General features: G+C 42.1%; 1 protein-coding gene across 5 annotated transcripts in view; it reads right to left on the bottom strand.

Moving 5' to 3' along the window:
* The window catches only part of LOC307006187 (uncharacterized protein), a 50,289-nt gene that overhangs the window by 20,684 nt on the left and 10,057 nt on the right, over positions 1-19,548 (bottom strand). For 3 of the 5 annotated variants that reach the window (XM_079626911.1, XM_079626913.1, XM_079626912.1), the window contains one exon: positions 14,821-19,491. The exons of 1 other annotated variant lie outside the window; for it this stretch is intronic. In XM_079626911.1, the coding sequence (XP_079483037.1) occupies positions 19,359-19,491 (133 nt within the window). In that variant the 3' untranslated portion in view covers positions 14,821-19,358. One more of the 5 variants, XR_013799414.1, reaches the window with a different exon arrangement.

Raw genomic sequence — 19,548 nt, forward strand, 5'->3', positions numbered from 1 at the left:
CTCTGCGCAGAGACTGGATTTTTTATTTCTTACAGAGACATGGCTCTGTCCTGGAGACTTGAGCCCTCTTTCCGAACTTCTGCCAACTAAATGTCAGTATTTAAATTCCCCACGGACAACTGGACGGGGTGGCGGACTGATGTCTATCTATAAAGAGCATTTTACCTGTCGCCCAGTGGTGAGTAACAGCTACAGTAGTTTTGAACTTCAGGTGTTTTGCCTAGAACTTGGTGAGCCGCTTCTGATCGCTGTAATTTACCGACCACCAAAGCAAAATACAAACTTTATAACAGACTTTGCAGAGTTTCTTGGTGATGTAACCCCAAAATATGATAGGATTCTTGTCTTGGGTGATTTTAATGTACATGTATGCTGCATGAATGATCACCTAGCCAAAGAGTTAGTGCATCTACTGAATGCCTTTGATTTTACTAATGGGATTGATGTTTCCACACACAAAGGTGGCCATACTCTTGACTTAGTGCTCCAGCATGGAATTTGTATCACTCATCTGGAAGTCTGTGAAAACGGGTTTTCTGATCATAAAACTGTCATGTTCACAGTACCAAGCCCTGTAGAGAAACCCACAGCTTTATCGCGTGTCAGCTCATCTCGCTATATTAATCATGCTACAAAATCATCTTTTTTAACCATTTTTCATGAAGTGATGCCTTCCTGTGCTGAATTTGCTTGTGAAACTAGCGCTGAGGAGCTTCTCTCCGGGTTTAACTCCACCTGTTCAGATATTTTTAACTCTGTGGCCCCTTTAAAGGCCAGGCGACCTAAACCTTATTCCGAACCATGGATTGATGATTCCATTCGTTGCCTTAGACGATGTTGCAGAAGAGCGGAACGAAAATGGAAAAAGGACAGGCTTCAGGTTTCCTTTGAGATTTTAAATGATTCTCTTCGCAGATATCAGAAGGAAGTAAAAAAAGCGAAAAATCGACATTTGTCCAATATTATCAATAAGAACTACTCCAGACCCAAGACTCTTTTTAATATAATTAATGCTACCTTAAATCCATCAGCCGGTCTTTCTGGGGTTTCGACCCCTTCATGCGATGAGTTTTTATTATTCTTTGAAAATAAAATAATGAACCTCAGACAAACTATAATGAATACGCCGTGTAAAACTATTATTAATTTTTCTAATAAGTGTTCGAATGTCAATGTGCTTCTTAGTGAGTTTATCACAATTACTGAGTCTGAATTGCTAGAAATAGCAAAGCAGCTCAAGCCCTCTGGCTCCCCACTGGAAATTATTCCTCCGTTTTTATTTAAACAAATCATTACAGACGTGGCTCCATATCTCCTGGTTATAATAAATCGCAGCCTAGAATCCGGCATCATGCCTGACTTTTTGAAGCACGCAGTAGTTCATCCAATGTTAAAAAAACCGACCTTAGACTCAACCGTATTGAGAAACTTTAGGCCTATTTCTAACCTGCCCTTTATCTCAAAATTTTTTGAGAAAATTGTTTTCTCACAGTTACAGCGTTTTTTAGTCGAGAATTCATTGTTGGAAAAATTTCAATCTGGTTTTAGAAAATGTCATTCTACAGAAACTGCACTGATTCGAGTCTATAATGATATTTTAGGTACCTGTGATTCTGGCGATTTTGCAGTCCTTGTGCTTCTTGATTTAACAGCAGCCTTTGACACTATTGATCATACTGTTCTTATTGATCGTCTTGAAAATAGTGTTGGTATAAGAGGTACGGTACTAAAATGGCTAAAATCATTTTTAACGAATAGGAGTTTTTCAGTTAAGATGGGCGACCACTATTCGAGTAAAGCACATTTGTTCTGTGGAGTTCCGCAGGGCTCTATTTTGGCGCCACTATTATTCTCTTTGTATTTGCTTCCTCTTGGGGCCATTTTTACGAAATATGGACTATCCTTTCATTGCTATGCAGATGACACACAGGTTTATTTGCCTGTAAAACGAAACTATGCTGAATTAGAGTCATTTAAAGCATGTTTAGAGGAGATTAAGGCATGGCTTTCTTTTAATTTTCTAATTTTTAATGAAGATAAAACAGAAATTATTGTTTTTAGTCCATCTGAGCGATCAAAATCTATAAATTTGGATTTAGGGGAAATGTCTGTGTACCTAAAACCTTGGGTTAAAAATCTAGGCTTCATCTTTGATAGCGATCTAAAGTTTGACCGCCAAATAAATTCAGTTGTAAAGACTTGTTTTTATCAGCTTCGTCTACTAGCAAAAGTTAAGCCGTTTGTTTCATTCAAAGACCTTGAGAAATTAATTCATGTTTTTATTTCATCAAGGTTAGATTATTGCAACTCATTATATTTAGGAATCAACCAGCATACATTAGCTCGCTTGCAGTATGTACAGAATGCTACGGCACGCTTTTTGTGCGGCATAAAAAAAAGGGAGCACATTACCCCTATTTTACGCTCATTACATTGGCTACCAGTGCGGTTCAGAGTAGAATTTAAAGTACTTCTATTAGTTTATAAATCTTTAAATAGCTTAGCACCAACCTATCTCTCTGAAATGATTACCGAATATAAACCGGAAAGAGCACTCCGATCAAATAATCAGGCTCTGCTATCTACCCCAAAATCGAGGCTCAAGTGTAGGGGAGACCGAGCTTTTTCCGTCGCTGCACCAAGGCTTTGGAATACTTTACCTATTAGTCTAAGACAAGCTCCATCCCTGTTTACTTTTAAATCCAGACTTAAAACTTTTTTATTTTCAAAAGCCTTCGATTAAACTCGTTTCTGTCTGTGATTTGTGATTCTTTGCGCTTTTTAAATATTTATGGTATGATGTTGTATACTTAAGTGAAATTTATGTGTTTCAATGTTGTGACGTTATGTGGTGGATTACATGTGGAAAGCACATTGGTCAACAACTGTTGTTTTTAATCGTGCTATACAAATAAATTGTCATTGTCATTGTCATTGTCATTGTCAGTATCAGATAACAGAGAAATTATGATGCCTGACAAATTGCATTGCACGTCACATGTTGTTCTTGAGCGTGAACTACAATTTGAGGAGGAGTGGTTTAACGGGACAGAAAATGAGAAAATGCGGTTTGATAAATTTTTTTGGAATGAGAATGTGTGTGCGCTCTCAGCTTGCCTGTCAGAAAAACAAATGCAGCTGTATTTGATAGCAGGGGTGTCTGCGCCACACATATCAGTAACCAAGGGCAGAGCGCAGAAATGGGAGGAGTTGGGCCCTTTTGTGAGAAAATGCATGACAGCCAGAGATTGGGCTGAAAGGGGAGACGGGGTGAAACACAGTGAAAGTGCAGGGGCATCTATGCTAAGTTGTGATTTTGAGGTTGATGTACAGAGAACTGTGACTGCTATTGAAAAGAACGTGATGGAGAAACATGATCACGGAGCTATTTCTGCCACAGACATTCATCCTGTTCTGGCAGAAATACCTTCAACGTTGTGGTCAAAGCATAAATATGACGTTGGTTTAATTAAAGGTTGCGAACCAGTGGTAATCACTCCAAAGTCTGATTACAGGCCGTGTCAACAACAATATCCCCTGAAAAAGGAAGCTTTGTTGGGGATCCGGCCAGTTTTTGAATCTCTCCTGAAAGAGAAAGTCATCATCCCGTGTCATGATTCTCCAGTACGAACACCTATTTTCCCAGTAAAAAAGGCAACAGCTAATAAGAATGACACCGTTCAGTGGCGCTTCGTGCAAGATCTGATTTCGGTTAATTCAGCCGTTATTGCGAGAGCTGCGCGCGTACCGAACCCGTACACCATTTTGTCACAAATTCCGAAAGATGCACTGTATTTCACTGTGGTTGATTTGGCCAACGCTTTCTTTAGCGTTCCAGTGGATAAGGATAGTCAGTTCTGGTTTGCGTTTGATTTTGACAACAAAGGGTACACTTTTACTCGTTTGTGTCAGGGGTACTGCGAGTCTCCGACGATTTACAATGAAGCGCTCAGACGGAGTCTCGAACCGTTAATTTTATCGAACGGAACGGCCTTGGTTCAATATGTCGATGACCTGCTTCTCTGTGCGCGAGATAAGGCTACCTGTGTGGCTGACAGTGTGACTCTCCTGAAACATTTGGAAAGGGAGGGGCACAAGGTCAGCCTGACAAAGCTGCAGTTTGTGAAACAGGAAATAACCTTTTTGGGTCACACAATCACACCAAACAGTAAAGCTCTCTCTAAGAAACGAGTTAAAGCAATTGCAGATGTACCAAGACCCATAACAAAGAAACAATTGTTATCATTCTTGGGAATGTGTGCATATTGTCGAACGTTTATTCCAAATTATGCACTGCTTGAAAAGCCCTTGAGAGCCCTCACAGCAGGGAAAGGCTTGAGATCATGTGACAAGATTGATTGGCCCACAGAGGCACAGGAAGCTTTTGAAACCTTGAAACTGCAGCTGACTCAGGCTCCAACGTTGGGCCTTCCAGCAGTTGACAAACCATTCACACAAATGGTAGACGAGAAAAATGGCTTTATGAGTTCAGTGCTCTTGCAAACCCATGGTGACAGACTGAGACCAGTAGCGTACTTTTCAACGAAGCTTGATGCGGTCGCAGCAGGTCTGCCACTCTGCCTGAGGGCTGTGGCGGCTGCTGAGCTGGCTGTGCTGGCTTCGAGGGAATTTGTGGGGTATTCTGATTTGACTTTGATGGTCCCACACGCAGTCTCCATGATTTTGCAGGAACAGAGAACATCACATTTGTCTACGGCCAGATGGCTGAGGTATCACACGATTTTGCTTGACATGCCGAACATAACTGTGAAAAGATGCACAACTTTGAACCCTGCCACACTTCTGCCAACAGAAGATGATGGGGAGGAACATCATTGTTGTCTATCAGCATTGGAACAGGTGTGTACACCACGTCCAGACCTGTTGGACACACCTTTGGAGAATTGTGACAATGTCCTCTTTGTGGATGGATCAGCTTCGAAAGATCCACAAACAGGTTTGAATAAGGTTGGTTTCGCGGTTACTACTGAATTTGACGTGTTGAAATCTGGCAAATTGCCATCAAATTATTCGGCTCAGGCAGCTGAATTGGTTGCTCTGACAGAAGCGTGTAAATTAATGACTGACAAATGTGTGACGATTTACACAGACTCGCGTTACGCATTCGGGATTACGCATGACTTTGGGGCAATTTGGGCACACAGGAATTTTTTGAAATCGGATGGACATCCGATATTGAACGCCCCACTTGTGGCTGAGCTTTTGGATGCCATTCTTTTGCCAGACAAGGTTGCAATCTGTAAATGCGCAGCGCACTCTAACGATAAAAGCTTTATCTCCACAGGAAACGCGAGAGCCGATGCGGCGGCGAAGGCTGCGGCAACGAAGGAGACAAAAGAAACAACTTGTGCTTTGGTATCTGTGACTAACCCTGACATTTCTCTTTGTTTAGAAAGTATGCAGACTTTCTCCACAGGAGCAGAAAAACAGAAATGGAGGTCGTCTGGTTGCGGCCTCCAGGGGGGTGTGTGGATGAGTGATGATGGCATTCCTTGTTTACCCAGGCATTTCTTTCAGCATTACGCTAAGTTGACACATGGGCGTGACCACGTGTCGAAGGGAATGATGGTAATGCAGATGAAAGATTTATGGTTCACTAAGGGGTTTACAGTGGTTGCTGAAAATTTTTGCAAAAGATGGTCATTTGCAACACACACAATGTGGCAAGAGGCATAAAAACACCCTTAGCATCTCAACCAGCGCCAGCAGGTCCGTTTGAATATCTAATGATGGATTTCATCGAGTTAACCCCGTGTTGGGAGACTGAAACACTGCCTGGTGATGGTTGACATGTGGTCGAAATGGGTTGAGGTCTTCCCAACCTCGCAACAAGATTCGGCAGCAGTGGCAAAGGCCCTGTTAACCGAGATTGTTCCGAGATGGGGAATTCCCCGAAAAATCAGCTCTGACAATGGCAGACATTTCGTAAATGCCGCAATAAAGCAGGTAGGAGAGTTCTTGGGCATTGATATGAGAACGCACTGCAGCTACGCGCCCTCATCAGGAGGAGCAGTAGAGAGATCGAACCAAACAATCAAGAACAAATTGGCAAAATGTTGCGAAGAGACAGGTCTGTCTTGGGTTAAGGCCCTACCAATTGTACTGATGTACATGAGAATGAGGAAAAGAGTGAAAACAAACTTGAGCCCATTTGAAATTTTGTTTGGCAGACCACCATTCATGGGCATAGGAGGGGGTAAGCAACGACTGCCATCAACGGATGTGTGTGAGAGTGACATGTTGAATTACTGCAAAGGAATGTCGTGTCTGTTATCAAACATTTCTGTGCAGGTGAAAGCTACCCAGGGGAGAGTTGCTGAGACGTTTTTACACGACGTCAGGCCTGGCGATTTCGTGGTGATTCGTGATCACAGGAGAAAGAGCTGGAAGGCGAAAAGGTGGCTTGGACCTTTCCAGGTGCTTCTGGTGACGCACACGGCGGTGAAGGTCGCGGAGAGGGCCACGTGGGTCCACGCAAACCATTGCAGGAAGGTGCCGCCCATTGCGGAGGCGGAGCAGTCGCAGGGGGAGGGTCAACCAGACCATTGCAGGAAGGTGCCGCCCATTGCGGAGGCGGAGCAGTCGCAGGGGGAGGGTCAACCAGACCATTGCAGGAAGGTGCCGCCCATTGCGGAGGCGGAGCAATCGCAGGAGGAGGGTCAACGCCAATGACCGTCAAGATCCAGCTTTGAACAGCAAGTACCATTATCTGCACAAGAGCGAGGCCATGCAAAAGACACAACAAGGCCTGAAGACAGAGAAAAACAATTGTGTGGCGTGAAAAGGTACAGACTGAAAAACAAACAAGATTAAAATTCTTAGCGCCAGACTGCAAACGAAATCCGGTTGAAAACCGGTGACAACAGAACAGATAAGACTTTTGGTGCTTTAAAGACTGTATTTCTCTAACACTTTCTGGTCATACAGCTGAACTTTTGATCAGAGTGACTGAGAACATGGAGCGTACGAGACCGTGGCATCCATTCAGAGTGCCAGGAATGTGTGGCCTGGTTAAGACCACATGCATAATGACTGTGTTGTCAGTGACAATTTGCTTGCTAATACTGCACTTCACAGCAGGGTTGAAAGTGTTACCAACAGGAGATCAAACCAACAGGACTGCAACAACAGAGAGGAACAACGCAACTCGACAACGTGCTAGGAGAGACGCCTTCGAAGCGGTGGAACCAGCGAGGGGTCTCGAGAGGAGCACGGTGACAGTTCATGAAGGATCAAATGTGAGTTTCAGTTGCAACCCCTATCAAAAGAACTGTCCAGGCTGTGAGGGACGCAGCGAGGAGTACGCAGGCTTCTACTTCTGCGAACACCCATGTAAGTGAGGCGACGTGAAAGCGTACGCAGCCAACTTCAAGTGGGGCAAAGACAAAAGATTCAAGGTATTTGCAAAACACAGACTAAGCAATAACAGGTACGGGATGACGGTCGAGCTAACACAAGTAAGACTGTCAGACCAAGGCAAGTACTATTGTGGACTAGATTTAGAGGGAACGGACTGGTATGAAGAAATTGACATTATTGTAAATGAGGCAGTCCCAACTTTAAAACCTTTTGTTACACCTGAGATCGAACGAGAAGCAAGGGACGAGCTAGCATGGATGGAGAACGGAGACATGGGAAAAGGTCAGGGAAATCCGGAAGTGCAGAAAGCCATGGTGAAATGTCAAGGTAACAAGGCCTGTGCTCTGGCTATGCTGCAGAAAGAGGAATTAGAGATAACGACGAGCTGCTGGCTTTGTTTGCAAATGTCACACGCATGGAAGGCTGTCCCACTGACTGTAGCAACAGCTAATGTAACAAAGTGTCTGATTCCACAGCAAATGACTGATGTGCTTTTAGCAGCAGCTGAGCTGGAGAAAGGAGAGACACCAACGAAACAACCTGAGGACAGCTGTGATAACATTCGACGGTATAACAACACTGATATAGCAATTCCACCACTTAGAGTAACACATGAGAAAGGTGATGTGTGCGTTTGTTCAGATGCACAGAGACTTTTCACAACAGGATGGTCTGACTGCAGGGTCAGAATCAACATGAAAGGCGGGACAGTGAACAATTGCACAGCGACACTCAACGGCAAAGAAATTAGTTTCACATGTCCATTTGGTAAACTGTATGAGACTTCACCAGCAGCAGTGTGGGTTTGTGGGAACAGAGCATTTCACAGGATGCCTAAACACGGGTGGTCAGGGTGCTGTTATCCAGCTTTGATAAATGTGGGGACATCTGTGTATTTGCCAAACAAAACGCCGAGGGCCAGAGAGAAAAGAAGTGTTAAGATTTTGCCTGGGGTTTTGCCAAGCCATTATTCGGGGTACACATTATCTGATCCATGGACGACACCTGGGGCAAATGTTGGGTGGTCTATTTTCCTAGGGGTGGGAACGACAGTAACGATAAACAAGGTAAATGGGTTAGCGTGGTCTGTACTAGCAATAGCAAATGCTACTGAAAATGCTATAAACATGATAAATGATGAGATGAGACATTTAAGAGAGGCAGTGATCCAGAATCGTTTAGCCTTAGATTTGATTACAGCAGAACGAGGAGGAGTTTGTAAAATGCTAGGTGTGTCTTGTTGTTTCAATATCCCAGATTACAGTGACAACATAACAGATGTAATTGAGCACATGAGAAGGGCAGTGCAGGAGCCTGAGCCAGGGAATGAAAACTGGCTGACCTGGATTATGCATCTGGGGGATGGATGGGGATTTTGGTTGATTCAAACTGTGTTGCCAATTTTAGTTATAATATTACTGATTTTGTTATGCATACCATGTTTTATACAAGGGGTGACTATGTTAGTGAGAAAACTGGTTAAAGTGGGAATGTCTGTTCAATTGGTGAAAATGACAGTCTATCCAAACGATGATGATATTGATGAACACCAGTATGATGACACCAGTAGCGGAAGTTACAGTGAAACGTGTTAATTGAGTTAAAATGTTTTTTTTTCCCTTGTCTGAGAACGGGTGATATGCCATGAGAGGGCGGAAAAGGACAGGGTTTGAAACTGAGGTTTTATTACAATTTTATGATTTGAATTTGAATGTTTGTTTTTCCTACTGTGCTATAATCTTTTTCCTTACTAGTGTGACTGCGGTAGTGAGCCCGGCATTAGTAAACCTATTTAAATGCTTGCTAAAATATTATGGGGACTTTCCCCCACAAAAACAGCCTTATGCTCTTTCATTCTAGACTTTTTCACCACAGGTTCAAGGAGGGGGGATTTTTATGATGTAATGACTTGAACTTGCATTTATTATTTACCATTATTATTTTACTACTATTATTACAGCGTTTGATTAATCAAGTTATCAGTGTATGATAAACAGAGAGGAGATGTAGTGGAATTTTCCTGATTACTCTGTATTTCAGTGATTTTTAATGAAGGCCCATCTGTTTTTCTCACTTGCAGTGAGAGGGGGCTTTGTGTGATAATTTACTGTGTTGGGGAGTCAGTGAGGATAAGGAGAAGCACATGGTCAAAGGGTCATCTTGAGTGCATTTGTACTTTATAGCCTAAAGGTTAAGAGGGCATTTACCCCTCGTGAGCCAGTTAAAGAATAAGGAAGACAGACTGGTATCTGTCTCTCTCGGAGGGGAGGGAAATTAGTGAAGGCCATGGGGGGAATAAGATATAAAACAGACAGAGACTGCTTTTCCCTTATCTCTCCTCACTGACTTGCTCATGTGTGTTGGTGACGAGGATCGCTCTTGCAAGAGGAATAAATACTTTATAACTTTTTATGAAGTTTCTAAGTGTCCCTTATTCAGTGATGATGTTTGTTTGAATATTTGCCACAACATTCTGTCAACGCTTCTTCAGCTTTTTCAGTCCATTTCAACCGTCCACCTTTTATAGTCGCATATATAGGTTTAGACATCTGGCTAAAACGAGGGATTAAGTCTCTAACATAACCCAATAGCCCCATTGTTTGCTGGACCTGTCGAACTGTTTTGGGGGTTTCAATCAGGTTTACTCGGTCTTTCATGGACTGAGTAACTCCTCTATTTCCTGCGGAAATCCAAAATCCTAAGAATTCGACCATGTCAGTCATTAATTGCGTCTTTTTTATATTTATTTTTAAACCTGCCTCCGCAAGTCGTTTTAACACGTTTGTTACCAATTGTACGTGTTCTCGTTCTTCATTAGAAACGATTAAAATATCATCAATATAAAATTCAACGTCTAAGCCTGACAAAATTTCGGCTATCGTGCTCTGGAATATAACAGGGCTGTTGCAATACCCCATCGGTAAACGTCTGTAAACATAGTGGTTTTGGTTTGCGGTAAACGCGGTTTTTTCCTGGCTTTCTTCAGCCAGTGGAATCGCATAGAATCCGTTGGCTAAATCAATTTTCGTATAAAATCGTCCGTCACGTATTTTCTCCACTGTATCTCGCGCGTTAATCAAATAACGTTTATCCGGTCGTGTTAACCGATTCAATGCCCGGAAATTGGTAAGAAATCTAAACGTTCCGTCTGGCTTAGCAGTTAACTGAATCGGAGAGTTAGTTATAGCACCTTTAACTCGCTTTATGACTCCCTGCTCTTCCAGCTCTTGTAAAGTTATGTTTAATTCTGCCAGTCCTTTTTTATTAATTGGGTATTGCCGTTGAGGTTTATGAATTCCACCCTCAATAACATGTGCATATTTATCACTTACTTTGCCACAGTCATTTTTGCTCCGTCCATACGGAGTTTTACGCAGTTCTGTCATTAGCTGTTCTATAGCCCATTGTGAGCCTTTTATGTCATTCTCAATTCTTTGTAATTCCTGCTCATAATTAACTGGCTTTAATCTGAAGATCTTTTTCAAGTCTTTTGCTGCCAATAAATTTTCAGACCCTTCAATCATAGTAATTCCATATAGTTCACCTGTTTTTTCTGTTTTAATTTGTCCATCATACGTCTGTACATTTATCGTACCATTTGTATGTAAAGGCTCAGTTGAAACTGAAATGTCAGCCCCTGTGTCCACCACATACGTTGTACCCTTAATGTCAACATATAGGTTTTCATTTTCTTCTTTAACCCTGGGGTCACAGAGTCTGTGTTTCAACTGGCCAATTAACCTTCATTCTATATCGGAGTTGACTCGCTCCTTGGCTTTGCATGTGTCCTGTTTGTTTTTCTGATTTTGGTTTTCTGCCTTATTAATTACCTTAGTCCTTCCAAGCTTTTTTATGTTTGGATTTCTGGTTTTACGGTCTTCAATTATTTTAGTTCGTTCAGCAGGAGTCATATCTTCCCATTTTGCTGCTGGAATGAAGCCTGACTTCTGTGGGAGTTTCTTTCCTCCCTGTGCATACTTCATGCCTGATTTCACCGTTGTCTGTCTGTTTCCAGCAAACTTGTTAGGTTTTCTATTTTCGCTCTGATGACTTGCTCCATATGTTTTAAATCCTCCTGGCTTCTGGAATTTATTCTTATTAAATCTTTCTTTAAACTGTGGTCCGTGATGTTGTTTATTTTGCGGTGTAATGTTACTTTTCGTTTTTATATGTCTTGTAGCAAGATCATATTCAGCTAATTTTTCTTCAATTTTTTGTCTGGTCGCATTATTAAGTAATGTAATTAAATTACGACCACCGGGGATTCTCCTACCCACTTGCCTCAGCAACGGGACTTTATCGGCCTCAGGGATATCCCGTTCAATAGATAGCCACATTCCTAATAAGGGAATCTGCTCTTTTTGGGCATTAACGAGTGTTTTGGTCCAGTCTTTAATTTTATCTTCTATGCCTGTCAAATTTCTCATTTTTCCCAATGCCTCAGATGAGATTGGGTGGCCCGTACAGGTTTGAACTAGCCTTGTAGCAGCAACACAACCCAGCTGTGCATGTTCAGCAGCTTTCATTATCCGCTCTGCATACGCACTCTGGTCTTCATGCTGTTTTTTATTTCCTACCTGCTTCCTAACTGCTTCTGTTAATTGTAATTCCAGCAGTTTTGCATGTACGCTATCTAGGTTTTCTTCAGTTTCTTGTGGAGTCGCAACCTCTAATTGTCTATAAGAAGTTGGAATTCCAGGAGTCGCAGGTCTAATCCTGACTGTTTTTCTTAGACTTTTAGCCTGACTATCCCGGTCATTCTTAATTCTGTCCTTTAGTCCTATTGTGTCCGTACATTTTAATGTTTCTATTTCTGTTTTCAGACTTTTAATTTCAGCTTTTAATGAACAAACTACTTTTTCCAGCTCTTTAACTATTTGTCTATTATACTCGTATCCTTCTTGATACAACGCAGTTTTTCCTGTTTTTGACCATCCCTCAGTCCGAGCGACTCTCTGAGCAGAGGGTGATCGACTTGCCGATCTCATTTGGCCGTACGTCAAATTTCTATCATTAACAATTCTCTTATCCCAATGTCTTTTTAATGTTCTACCTCGTTCATCACTGGTAGGATTTTTGAATGAAATTCCGTTTACCCGAACTTCCGGCCAATCATTTTCTATTTGATCCGTCACTCGTTTTAATTCCATCTGACCTCCTCTTTTATTCCGCAGTCTAGAGTCTTTGTAAATATACTGTTTTTCACTGCTATCACTGTTCACAGAAAATATTGAAGAATCTGAACTGTCCGCGTCATACCCAAACTCTGACAGCTCAGATTCGTTCTCAAACTCTGTCTCACTCTGTTTCCTTTCTCTGTCTCCTGCAGGAACATTCCACAGAGGAGCAGACGGCTGAGAGGATCCCGGCTGGACCCTTTCCTCCCTTCTGTCAAGAATTTTTTCAAATTCCTCGCAGTTTATGTTAGACATTAATAGATTTATGGTCAAATGACCTTCCTGGGACATATCTGTAATTCCCGATAATATGCCTTCTATTATCGAATTTACTGGGTGTTTGTATTGCCCTGTTCCCATTAAAGTCATGTGTATTTGATTTTCCTGTCTACTTAGTGTTTCTTTTATTACTGTCGTAGTTAAAGTCCTGGCTTCAACACTTGATCGATCTGCATCGCAAAATTCTTCTCTGCAATCAGTCATTACTGTATGCGCCACATAATTCCACTGTGGAAGGCCAGAGGTTATTCTTACTGTCGCTGCGTGCTGAGGTCCAAGCTGGGCTCTCATTTTCTCTATCTCCTGCAACGCCTGCTTACCTAATTTATGGAAAATGGCCCCAGCTGTTCCTGAGCCAGTTATCATTTGTCTGTTTCCATTCAGTATTACGACGCCACCTTCTGTATTTTCGATTAAACTGTCTCTAACAAGCAGTCTTATTCCACCTATTTGCAGCTCATATGCTTCTGGTGTAGGTGTGTGTTGATGGGCCATCGTAATCACACTAGCCCGATCCTCGTCTTCAATTACTGGTATTGTCAAGCGGATTTCTTCCGCTTGCTCAAAGTCGTTGATACCCATCTGGTATCTTTTAACTCTTTCCATGTCTGGTACGTGTCCTTTTTCTCTTTTTAACGCTTTACCACACATGTCATAAATCTCTATTTTACCTTCATCTTTTTTGCTAATAGTTTTGATTATATTTTCTGCCTCTGGAGTTTTGCACTGTAACTGTATTATACAGTGTTGATTTTTCGCTATTTCTTGCATCCATTGCAATATTGCTTGACCAACTTCACTTTCTGTGAAGTTTCCTGACTGCAATCCCTCTTTTGAGGGAAGCCAAAGGAGTATTTCTCCTGGTTCCGTCTCCTGGATTGATGTCTCTGCCTGTAAAGCGATTTTTTGCCATCCTAATACACGATAATCTCCCCATGTATATGCCTGAATAAATATATTGCTGGATTTTACTTTAGCTTTAGTTGCCATAGCTTAGCCTCTATTATCTTAGAGCTATTTTAGTGATTTCTTCACTTTTTATATACGCCTGTTAGTTGTCCTCACTCTTTAAGTTAGTTTTTCTTATGTGCACATTCAACCCTCTCTGGGTTTTAATGTTATACATTTTTCCACTCTCTCGGAATATTTATTTATATATAATGTTACCCTCTCTGGGTATGCATATAGCAATTATTTTATTTATTTTTCCACTCTCTCGGAATTGTTTCTCTCTCACTAGAGTGTATTTGCAAATACTTTTCCTCGCAAAATATAGTATTTTGACCCGTTCAGGGATTTTCTTTAAATACTTTTTCCGCCCTTTCAGGGCTTTAGTTTTGCGTAATCAACTTATATGTAATAATTTCTATATTACATCAACTATTTAACCTTAAGCATTCACGCTTACTCTATTTGTCAAGCGCTCAATTGTCTAATTCTGGCCAGTAATTAGACAATTAAAGCACGTTGGGCGCCATGTTTTATGGTGTCTCAAATATCCTTTACACCTTTTACCTATTTATCCTTTATTCTCAGGTAGGTAAGGAAAGTCGAGTCTGGACAATAATATAAGCATTCAAAATACTTACAATTAGTTCAGCAGACTTCCCTGTGGTCAGTTCTCGCTTAAGGTCCTTTAATAATTATTCAGACAATAACTTGCCAATAATATAATATAATTTTTATTAAAGTTAACAAGCGTTATATCAAAGTTAAAGTTAGGTTACAATAATAATAAGTTTCAACAATCAGCTGGTTATTCAGTCGTCGAGGGAAACTGCGCTATTCAGAATCCGAAGTCTTCAGTCTCTCTCTCAGTCTTTTATATGCAAGCGGCGGAATGCAGGTTCCAGGACCTCTCCTGACGTCATCAATTGGAGTTCTGCCAACTTCCTAGACATAGCTCTTAGCTGCTTACGTCGTAATCTCTCACGTCGCCTCCGCTTTCTCTTCCTCTGCTTTCTTCTCTTAATCGTCTGCAAAATATACTTTATCTAGTACATCATAAAACTATTTCTAATACATAAGTACTTTCTACTCTAAATCAGTTAACACATACATTTCATGCAAGTAAGTAATTTTCTTAATAATATTAAAATCACACAGTACATATCTTGTTCACCATAACTAACAGGGTTACATACATCTATCTTAGCAACAGCATTATTACTATTTAGGTTACATCACTACAAAGCAAATCAAGCATTAATCAAGGCAGTTTTAATTGCAAAATCATCCTCTATAACAACAGTAAGTTCATCAAAATTAAACAACTGCCCTACACAGCAGGAATTCAAGGAGAATTACACTGTTGTGGATAACACCTTCAATTCCAGAATACTCCTCAAAAAGTTCAAACATATTTTCTGCATATGTCTCAAACGATTCTTCAGTACTCTGTTTCCGATTGAAAATCAATTCCCATCCAACAGGACTACAACCCTGCAGATCACGAAGGCATTGTTTTAGTCTATTAAAGATTTCACTCTCATGGTGCGTTCACACCGGACGCATATAGCGCGTCAGGCGCGAGTGAAGTCAATGCAAAGACGCGTTGCGCGTGTAAAAATTCAAGTTCGCGTCAAGTTTGTGCGAATTGAGCGTCTGGCGCGTTAAGCGCGAATGATTTTATGTAGTGCTTTCTGAGCATTCACGCGTTTGACGCAAATTCGCGTCTGCCGCCTGAGTTGAAAAATCTGAACTTCTGCGTCAATTCGCGCCACGTTAACCAACATGAGCGCCACCTACTGTCAGAGCAAATGTGTTTTTTTGCATTGATCTGAACTGACAAATTAGACATTCCTGTAGCCGCACATCACGATGCAGTAGAGGGTAAGTCTTTGGGGAAGCACGACCTGATCATCAGATTCCTTAAGGGTGCAAGGTGGTTAAATCCACCTTAGTGTTTTGCACTCTGTACCCTCCTGGGACCTAGCTCTGGTACTTAGAGCTCATCAAAGTCCTCCCTTTGGGCCTTTGTCGACAGTAGAGCTTAATATCCTGTCCATTAAGACAGCGCTCCTGTTAGCATTGGCCTCTTTCAAGAGAGTCGGAGATTTGCAAGCTTTTTCGGTCGACGAATCATGCCTAGAGTTCGGGCCGGGCCTCCGAGTGCGTCCGAGAGTGCACGATAGTGTGTTTGCGCGCGAGCGCCAGTGCGCGCAGAGAGACCGAGTCTCATTCGTGATTTCATTTGTGTTTCATTCTGAAGGATAACAAATTTTAAGAATCTATTTTGTTTTAGGTATAAATGATGATTGAGTTTCCAGCAGTAGATTCCGGCAAAACTTGTAAATGAGTCAAATCATTGAGATCTCTCACCTTTTGTTCTGTAAATTACTTTCAGAGCCCGTTTGCCCAAGCCCATCAGGGACCAAGCCCATTTGCCTTTTGTTCTGCAAATGGCGTTCGAAGTCCTAAGCTCAGACGTTGCTGATTAGATTAGCAATACAATAGAGTGAATATGCTGATTGGTTCTGTTTCTGGAGCAATCTAGATAACCTGCAATACAGGTTTTTCTGGATAGAATCAACTCCCCTGCTTTCGTATGATTTGTTTGAATTTGTCTCCACCCCCAGAAGTCCCTCCCCCTTAGAAGGTATATCAATTTCAATGTAATCTGCTTTAGATTTAGACTGATTTTGGACGAACTTGCAGCCGCGCTCAACTTCTGAACGCGATCCCAACTGTCTCACTGGTCTCTGCTTCGATCAAAGAAAACTTTACAACAATTCTTTACTCTAAATGACTCAGAGAAACTTCACTATATGCTCGCAAAGGATGAGCTGCAAAATACACACCATACGAGGTGGTCAATCCATTGTATTTTTCTGTGAGTGTGAGAGTTTGTGCGTCTGTGAGTGTAGTGTAGAGAACAAGTTCTGACGTTTAAACAAATCCTGTTAAGTTTTCTGCTTTGTATTTTTCTTTATTTTTTTATTATTATTTATTGTTCTGACAGCACAGGTCCCTTAAACAAAAATATACATCTTTTTGTGCAATTAAAAAAAAAATCGTATATATTTGGCAGATGTAGCATACATGTGTATGTTTTCTGTGTTAGTCAATTAATCAATTATTTTTTATTACTTTAACAGCTCAGGGATGTTCAAGGAGCAACTGGTTTGTGCACTTTCTGAAGATTTTTTTGCAATGTGAATTTGCACTGTCAGTTCTGTTTTTGAATAAAGGGTTGGAAATTAATGTTTTTTTCTATTTAGTTTTTTTATCCGATTAATCGAAAAAATTATCGACAGATTAATCGATTATTAAAATAATCGTTAGTTGCAGCCCTACTATCACCCGAGCGTATGAGTCTCTGGGTGAGCCTTGTCCTCCCAGGTTGCGTGCTCACTCCACTAGAGGGGTTGCCGCTTCCTGGGCTTTGGCTCAGGGCACCTCGCTGACAGACATCTGTAGAGCTGCGGGCTGGGCGACACCGAACATGTTCGCTAGGTTTTATAGCCTGCGTGTGGAACCCGTTTCCTCCCGAGTGCTCGCTACGGCCAGTGGTGCGAGGGAATAGGTTGTGTCGGCTTGCTACGCCACCCTGCGCTTCGGCTAGGTATGTGCGTTTTTTGCTCCGTTGGCACCCAACGTCGGTGAGCCTCGTGAGTTCCTCCATCACCCCTCCGGTGCCTGGCGTAGCGGACCGCCAGCACCAGGTCTACCTCCAGTAGGAGTTGCTAGTAGACTGGGTGTTCTCTAGTGGTCTCTGTCTTCTGTGACCCATGATGCCACATGCAGTTCAGCCGTGTTTTCCCCTTGACAGACTAATTCTGTCGTCCCTGTTGAGTTCGCTCCCACTTCCTCGGATGGGACCTCCTCAGGGACTGCCATATGTTTCACTATCCCACTGGGCTAGTACATATGTGTATCCAGACCTTCCTCAGGCAGGCTAGGGCTTCCGCAGTGTTCCCTTCCCTCTTTTACGGGTTAGGGCACGCTTTCCCAGTGTTATCCAATATCCACTGAGCGGGTCTTGCGGAACAGCAGTGTGATTCCCTAGCTAGCTCCCGCAACTTATTCAAGAAACTGCTGCAGGGTAGCTTAGCTGGGCGCTGGAAGGGGCCAGCACCATGGCGTTTTATTAGGGATCCCAATTTGTCAGGGAACTCCCCCGACGACACGTCAGAGTTCCCAGGACGAAAGGGAACGTCTCGGTTACGTACGTAACCCTCGTTCCCTGAGTACAGGGAACGGAGACGTGTCGCCCCTTCGCCATGTTTTAGATGCATTTGCGCTTTAGTTACTTGCAGAGTGCTGGCTTGTGTCATTAGAGTGTGATTGTCTGCGTTTTATGAAATAGGGTGGAGGTCTGCCGAGTTAATAGTCATCAAAACCGGTGGTATCTTTAGATCAGAACATCTGGAATTGAGCTGATAACAATTTGCCAAATATCTTTTGGTTCGATGCATGTTTTAGGAAATGCATAGCACAGTCTAGAGGAAAAGGTTGGAAAAGGTTGTTGCCACTCAATTGCAGTCATTTCTGTCTCTCAATGATAGTTTGGATTTATTTCAGTCTGGTTTCCGCCAAAATCACAGTACTGAAACTGCATTAGTAAGGGTTATCAATGACCTCTTACTCTCTGGTGACTCGGGTAACCCCTCCATACTTTTACTACTCGACCTCAGCTCAGCTTTTGATACTGTCTGTCATAAACTCTTACTGAAGCGCCTCTCAGAGATTGGTATCTCAGGAGCCGCGCTATCCTGGTTTTCCTCCTATCTGACAGAAAATACTACATCACTATGCACAACTATAAATCTCCCACTGTCATTTTAAATCAGGGTGTTCCACAGGGATCAGTTCTCAGCCCACTACTGTTTATTATTTACATTTTGCCTCTCGGACAAATTATTCGCCGCCATGGTTTTCAATACCACTGTCCTGCCGACGATATTCAGATCTATACCGCTTGCCGTCCAGACTCTATTCACCAGACTACATCACTATCCTCATGTATTGATGAACTAAAGACCTGGCTGAACTGCAACTTTCTCAGTTTGAATCTGACTAAAACAAAAATCTTAATTACTGGTCCACCATCTCTAACAAAACTATTATTCCCACACTTGACCTTGAAGCTACATCCATTATTCCATCTGCCACTGTCAAAAACTTGGGTATCACTATGGACCCTTCACTGACTTTCGACGCCTATATTAGTCAACTCTGTAAAGCTGCATTTTTTCAACTCCGCCGCATTGCCAAACTCCGTCCCTATGTCACCCCAAAAAACGCTGAATCGCTGGTACATGCGTTTATCACATCTCGCCTCGACTACTGTAATGTTCTTTTTTCCGGACTACCAGCACACTCTATCTCACGTTTGCAATATATTCAAAACTCTGCCGCAAGACTGCTAACTTCCACTAAACGATCCGCTCATATCACTCCAATTCTGTTCGACCTACACTGGCTACCCGTGTCTTCTCGTATTACTTACAAAATTCTTCTGCTTACCTTTAAGTCACTCAATGGTCTTGCTCCTTCATATCTCTCTGATTTACTTTCTCCTTATATTCCCCCTCGACCTCTCCGATCTTCTGGCTGTGAACTCCTCTGTGAGCCGAGATTTCGCCTTTCATCCATGGGTGGCAGGTCTTTCTCAGTTATAGCCCCTAAGCTATGGAACTCTCTTCCACTGGCTCTTAGGACAACAACAACACTGCATGAATTTAAGTCTAGACTCAAAACCCATCTGTTT

This window comes from Phoxinus phoxinus (genome assembly GCF_949152265.1).
Source record: "Phoxinus phoxinus genome assembly, chromosome: 1".
Taxonomy (NCBI): Eukaryota; Metazoa; Chordata; class Actinopteri; order Cypriniformes; family Leuciscidae; genus Phoxinus; species Phoxinus phoxinus.